This window comes from Orycteropus afer, unplaced genomic scaffold (genome assembly GCF_000298275.1).
Source record: "Orycteropus afer afer isolate SDZICR_OR568_19922 unplaced genomic scaffold, OryAfe1.0 scaffold00072, whole genome shotgun sequence".
Lineage (NCBI taxonomy): Eukaryota > Metazoa > Chordata > Mammalia > Tubulidentata > Orycteropodidae > Orycteropus > Orycteropus afer.
Genome location: NW_006921659.1, coordinates 6,880,965 through 6,887,843, shown reverse-complemented (window position 1 = coordinate 6,887,843; position 6,879 = coordinate 6,880,965). Strand labels below are relative to the sequence as shown.

Here is a 6,879-nt window from a genome sequence, read left to right as displayed (position 1 = left end):
CACCCTATCCTTTATCTCTAGATAAGATAAAACTATTCTTTTCTGTAGTTTTAAGTGTCCATATTTATTAGGCCACATTTAAGGAAACCATCTCTTAATTTTTGGACGTCGTTGCTCTTCATCTTGTACATGAAATTCCAACACATATAATATTTGCTTTCATCATCTAGTAAAATCCTTCATGTGTTCTTCAAATCAGTGAAAATTGAGACTCGACATTTTCTGTGTCAATAACACAAGGTGTGGAATTAGTAGATTCAATGAAGATCTGGTTTTTCCTTGCCACAGTGGACTTCTAGCCGCCATTTGGACTATGTTTAGAAGATGGAGAAGCAGAGGTGTTTCTTGGCCTGAGTCTCTTAACAGTAGAGATGTAGAAGGGAGAGCAAAACCATGAGGAGACTGGCTGTACACTGCAGGGGACCTCCACTTCCCTTGGTGGTGGCGTTAGGCGGATTTGTGGCAGGATTTGTGGCAGGATTTGTGGCAGCCGAGGTATAGTGGGAGGAGTTATTTGAAAGTGCTATGGCAGTTGTTTGATTTGAGTAAATCTAAAATACATAAAAATTTACACTGATAAATTTCCATGTACGGCAAGGTTACTTCCACATACACTATAATATACAATTATTAAGACAGGTGATACATTCTTAGTTTGTTCTTTTCCTATTGTTCTTTTCCCCAAATCATTAAATTCTGAATTCTTGTTCAGTCCCACCAAGGTCATTCTCTTTAGAGTTTCAAAACAAGCTACCTAGAAATGCCTAAACAAGAATGAAAGCAGCAACAAATAAAAAGTTCTTTAATTACTATATAACTCCAAAGTGTATGGCTTTATTTTTAATTCTTTATAAAGGAATAAACTCGGAAGGAAGGTTGGGCAATCCTACTTCCGTAGTGATACTGCCTCGGAAACCCAAGGAGGGGTCGCTATGAGTGGGGGCCGACTCGACGGCAAATAACAACAACAACAACAAAGGAATAAAGAATCAAGTTAACAAATCCAGTTGCTGGGTAAGCATTGCATCATAAATATTGAAACGTTCCCTTATTTTTCCATGAAGGGGGAGATTTAAAGTTACACAAATATTTGGATTTTAAAACATTCTATAGATTGCACCTGAATTTGCTAGGTGACCTGTATATACCCATTCCATACAGCTCTGGTTTTTAAATCAGGAGCTTTGGTGGCAGAGTGGTTAAAGCATTGGGCTGCTAACCAAAAGGTTGGCAGGTCGAATCCACCAGCCAAAGAAAGATGGGGCAGTCTGCTTCTGTAAGGATTTAAAACCCTACAGGTCAGTTCTACTCTGTCCTATAGGGTTGCTGAGTTGGACGAAATCAACAGGATGGCAGTGAGTTTGGTTTTAAATTAAGAGGACACAGGTATTTTATCAGCTCCCCTGGAATCTAGAAATTCTGACACTCCACAAAAAGTGTCTAAGTGCGGCGGGGGGGGAGGGGAAGGCACACGGGTCAGAATGACTTCACAGGAAACACCCTGAGTGTTTGGTCTAAGTTTCACCAGCAGTAGCCGAAGCTCAGCCCAGTGGCAGAGAACCAGGTTCCCCCAGTATCCCAGGCAGCCGTCATCATTCACCACAATGATTTCACAAGTCTTGAAATGCACAGTCCAGTGGGGCACGTGATTATCTCTCCATTGTCATGGAACAAAGGGAGATGGAAGTTTTCCTCTCTCACTGCCAGAGGGTTTACAAGGGCTTCTGATTACAGGCGGGAGGGAGAACGTGGCATCAGCAAGAGAGCCTGGGCCACATGTACATCTGGCTGCCAATCAATCCAAAGATAAGCCCTCCTACAACAGCACCAGCTCCTTTTGTTGTAAAACCCATAAGGTCATTAAACAAACATTGACTGAATAAATGTACAAGTCCTGTCCAAAATACACTAACCAAAAAAATCTTGATTAAGAGCAACTGTGTGCAGTCCCATCAGGAAATAGCACTCTCACTAAAAGAAAAGCATTAATAATATGGAAAATTATTTAAAATGGGGAGCCTCAGGAGATCTGGTTGAGGACTCCTTAAGGTAACCTGTTCATCATACAAAGAGCTTTAGTGCAGCGGGTGACTTTTTTTTTTTTTTTTTTGCTTTTTTGCTTTCTTTTTCCCAGTGAGAGGTCACTATGAGTTGGGTTAGACTTGAGGGCAGTGAGTTGTTTCCTTTTTTTTTTTTTTTTTTTAAACAAAGCCCAGTGCCTCAATGAGAATCTAAGGGACCTCTAGACCAACAACAACAACAAAAAAAAAAATTAAAATCTATCAAATTGTCCTTAAAAATGAATATTCCCTACCATGCTAGATTTATTTTTTATTAAGCAAAATTTCTCTCTTGAAATTTTTGAGGGGAAAAAAAAAACAGATGGAGAAGAGACTGGGATGAGGGTGGAAGAGTTTGTTTCTGGAAGCCGCTCCCCTCCCCCATCGGGGAATGGTGAACGGCTCAGAGCGCAGGGGACCCGCAGCAAGACAATGGGGTACAGTCACCCGGTCCGCGGAGGGGAAGAGGAAGAGCGCTCCACACTCAGTCTGCGTTCCCCAGTGAGCCGGCCGATTGGGTGTCCGGGAGACCCAGGACCCGGCGCCGCGCCAACTTTCCAGAGGAAGAGAAGCCCACGAGACACTCCTCGGAAAACGCCAAATGAAGGCGGTGGAGACCCAACCCGCTCCACTGCTCCCGCCCTCCAAGCCCAAGCTGCGCAGGAGAAATGCCCCTTGTCCCCTCTCTTGGATCTGCCACGCTCTGCCCTGGACCTCCCTCGAGGCTACCGAGCACCCACACTTGGGCCTCCCAAGTCACTGCGGTCCTGAGGGCCCCGCGGGAGACAAGGAGCGCTATCCGGGCTAGAGGATCTGAGGGGTGATGGTGGCGGGGACGGAGACAAAGCCCGGCGCAGACTCGGGACAGAGGCGTCCCAGCCGCTGCCTCCCCAGAGCAAGCCAATCTGCGCTAACGCGGGGCTCCGAGGTGACAAGGGATGAGTATGTAAAGCAGTAGCGGGGAAAGCGCACGGTCAGCAGGGGACCTCCGCCCAGACTCCAGCCCCAAGCCGCCTGGGACAGGGGTGGGGAGATAGGACCTGAGAGCCCGGTATTCCTCGAGATCCCCGAACCAGCTCCGAAGGTGGAGGATGGGCGTGAGCAGCACTCACGGAAAGCAACCTTTCCTTCTTTGTGTGGTGCGCTGGGGGCGTGAAAACACTCTTTGGGGAAAGCGGGGCGCTCAGAGGATCCAGGGATGACTTCCCTTAACAACCCGACATCCGGGCATAGGGGCAGGGGGCGTAAATTCCCTTCTCTGCTAGCACCTTGGATCTCTGGGTGTAAGCCTGGAAGGAGACAGTGTGGAACCAGGGTGGGGCAGGGTCCTCCCAGAGCGCGCGAGGAGCTGCTTTGTTCCTGGGGTAGGAGGATAGAGGGGGAAGCCCGCAAGGGAGCAGAAAATTGGGTACACATTGCTTCCCCCCCACCATGTTCCCCTACTATGCTAAATTCTCTCCTCCTATGCCAGTCCGCGGCCGAAAGCGGGGACGCGGACCTGTCCCCCAGGGGCGGCTCCACCCCCTTCCCCTGGGAAGCGGCCCCCCGAGCTCCGCGGGGCGCTAGGACCTCACCTGCGTGGGGAGGAGGAGCGCCAGGAGCAGCAGCCCCAGCCCAAGCCTGGCCACCATCGCTCTGCCCATGTCCGCTCCGTCGGTGCGCAGCGCGTCTCGCTGGGTGCTGGGAGCGCAGAGAATCGCTGCTAAGGGTGGCCGTAGCAAGGTGGAGAGCGCGGCGGGTCGACGGGACCTTATATACGAGGACAGCCACAATAGCCGTGACGTGGCGCCGCCCGCCCATCCGCGCTCCCCTCCTCTGCCACCGCCCCCACGCTCGCCAGCCGCCTCGCTTCCCTCGCCTCCCGTGCCGCTCCCGCGCCGGGCTACTCAGCCGCCTCTTTCTCCCGCCGTGGTGCGGGTCTTCGCGGCCCGGAGATCCCCCGCGGCCCGGCCGGCCGGTGAGCTGGCACAGTGAACGACGCCCGGCTCTGTCACCTTGTTTATGTTTCCCCAGCCGGTGCGTGCAGGCTTGCACAGGCGCCCGCCATTCCCACACAGGACCCCGGACGAACGCGCGAGCCACACACGCCGCTCTCGGGGCCTGGCTCATGTTTCCTTTGTTTCCCCAGACCTGCCATCTTAACCCCCGGAAGAAAAGTCCGCGCCCCCTGCACCGCCGTGCGCACCAGTGCCAGCTCCGCTAGAGTCGCGCGGGCTGCGCGGGTCCCGGGCACTGCTACCTGAAATGGCCTCCCTTCAGTCCCTGCCCCAGAAGAAGGGAACTGAGCGGCCTTTGCGGGGACCACGGGCCTGGTGCTCCCCCACTTGGCGGCGGGAACCGAGCGTCGCCTCTTGCAAGCCCTTCTCGGTCTGGTCGGCAGGCTTCGCGGGCGACTCACAGGATCAGAATGATTTGTGTACTCTGTCCGTCGCGCCGCGTCGACCCCCCAGACATTTGCTTTGTGTTTTCAGATCCTCACATTCGCCAGGCTGTGTGAGCTCACTGGGACACCACCGGTCCGCACCTGCCAGAGAGGCCCGGCTGGTGGACTTTGCAAACTACTGGATCTATCTCCCGCACTCCTCCCCTCCAGGCTGGTGAGGACAACAGCAGTGGGGTAACAGCCCTCCAGGCCCCCTGACTCTCCCCACGCGACTTTGCCCTGAGTCCTACCCAGGGAGCGGAAACTCCCTGGCGTTCCCACTAGAATTCGCTGTCCTGGGGACGCACTTCTTCCATCTCTGTTGTAATATACTTTCTCATCATTCGTTTAAAGAGCAAAAGCTTTGGGGATAAGGCATTTACTTTTCCACAGCTGTCATTAGTCCATTTAATGAACTGGTACAAATAAGAGATTAATCATCATTCTGCAAATTTTGATGGAATATTTTTTCCAACATTCGGTTATGAAAACTTTCAAGCATACAGCAAATATTTTCACTGGTGGCTAAATTTTGGTTTAATTTTTAATTGCAGGCACTTGGCCCTCTTAGTAGAGGTTTGCCCAAGTGTTTTCGTGGTCTTTAAAGCAAGTAATGAGACCAAGCCTAAGAAGGTTGTGAATTTGTTTGAATCTCACTTTTCCAGAACAGGCTTGTGAAAACGAAGTTGGTTTCATGGAATTAAAGTGACAATGGAACCTTATAAATATTGGTCTATGACTGAATCAGCTTGTGCCTTAAAGGTATAGCCACTTTAACTCAGTAACTTTCCACCTGTTAGGATGTACTTGGGAACCAGAAGCATGTGTAAAGTATGGTGGGTCTGGCACACGCCCTGGGTTTCTCTGAAGGGTGGTGCAAATGAGCAGTTTCTATTGGCATCACAGTTGGGAACACAAGAATTTCTGTCTTATGCCAGTAGACTACCCTGTTTAACAAAGTTACACCTGATATAGAATTAACCTGTTTGTGCTCAGCCTCCCCTCTTTTTTTCCAAGGAGTGAGTGGACAGGTTAGTGGCTGTTTGTAGGACTTAGTTCTAAACAGGGCTTCCAGCACATTCATTCTGGTTCAAACCCATGCTGAGAATTTGCATTTCTACACGCCACGCACACACACTTCATATCAAAAATCTACATTTTAACAAGATGGAAATGCAAACTCTCAACCGGAATGAACGGGTCAAAGCCCTAGTTCTAAAGCAGGGCCCACATTAGGCCCTGTAGAAACTGTTTGCTGAACTAACTGGTGATGTTCATGGCTATTGTTAGTTGCTAAGGGGTTCATTCCAACTCATAGCGACCACCATGTGTACAGAGTAGAGCTGTGTTCCACAGTGTTATCAAACCTGTGAGCTTTCAAAAGCAGATAGCCAAGCCTGTCTTCCAAGGCACCTTTGGATGGGTTTCAACAGTCAACCTTTTGGCTAGTAGTCGAGCACTTTACTGTTTGTGCCACCCAGAGACTCCTTGTGGTATTCATGTTGTTGTTGTTAGGTGCTGACAAGTCAGTTCCGACTCATAGCAACCCTCTGTACAACAGAACAAAACACTGCCCAGTCTGGCACCATCCTCACAATCCTTGCCAGGCTTGAGCCCACTGTTGTAGCCACTTTAACGCTCCATCTCGTTGAGGGTCTTCCCCTTTTTCTCTGACCCTCCACTTTACCAAGCATGATATCCTTTTCTAAGGACTGGTTCCTTCTGACAGTAGGTGAGACAAAGTCTGGCTATTCTTGCTTCTAAGGAGAATTCAGGATACAGTTCTTCCAGGACAGATTTATTCATTCTTCTGGGAGTATCTTTCACCAATTGGATTTTCATAGTATCCAGTAATTTTGTCCTATTATTATTGTTATTCAGAGTCTCTTCTGACATCCATTTTGATCTTTTCTTCCTTTCATGTCATTTTAATGACCCTTTGCTTTCTTCATGGAAGATGTTCTTGATGTCATCCCACAATACGTCTGGTTTTCGGTTGGTGTTCAATGCATCAAATCTTGCCCTTGAACAAAGAGTGGCTAAAGCAAATGGAAGAAATGACAAGATAAAAGAGTAGAACAGAAGACTTCAAAGGGAAGCTTGAGAAGACAAAGTCAATTATTATAATGAAATGTGCAAAAACATGGAGTTGGGAAACCAAAAGGGAAGAACACACTCAGCATTTCTCAAGCTGAAAGAACTGAAGGAAAAACTCAAGCCTCAAGTTGCAATATTGAAAGTTTCTATGGGCAAAATATTGACTGATGCAGGAAACATCAAAAGAAGATGGAAGGAGGGGAGGCGGGGCAAGATGGCGGACTAGGCAGAAGGATTGCACAGACCCTCTTCAACAAAGAAAAGGGAAACCAATTAACACAGACACAGAAGATAATCTTG

The 6,879-nt window shown here is 49.1% G+C and overlaps 1 protein-coding gene across 1 annotated transcript; it reads right to left on the bottom strand.

The window, feature by feature from the left end:
* Nucleotides 1–359: 359 nt before the first annotated feature.
* Nucleotides 360–3,703, bottom strand: CD24 (CD24 molecule). The gene is made up of 2 exons (XM_007940836.1): nt 3,635–3,703; nt 360–551 (listed from the first exon to the last, which is right to left on the bottom strand). The coding sequence occupies exons 1-2, from the start codon at nt 3,701–3,703 to the stop codon at nt 360–362; spliced, it is 261 nt and encodes an 86-aa protein (XP_007939027.1).
* Nucleotides 3,704–6,879: the final 3,176 nt, after the last annotated feature.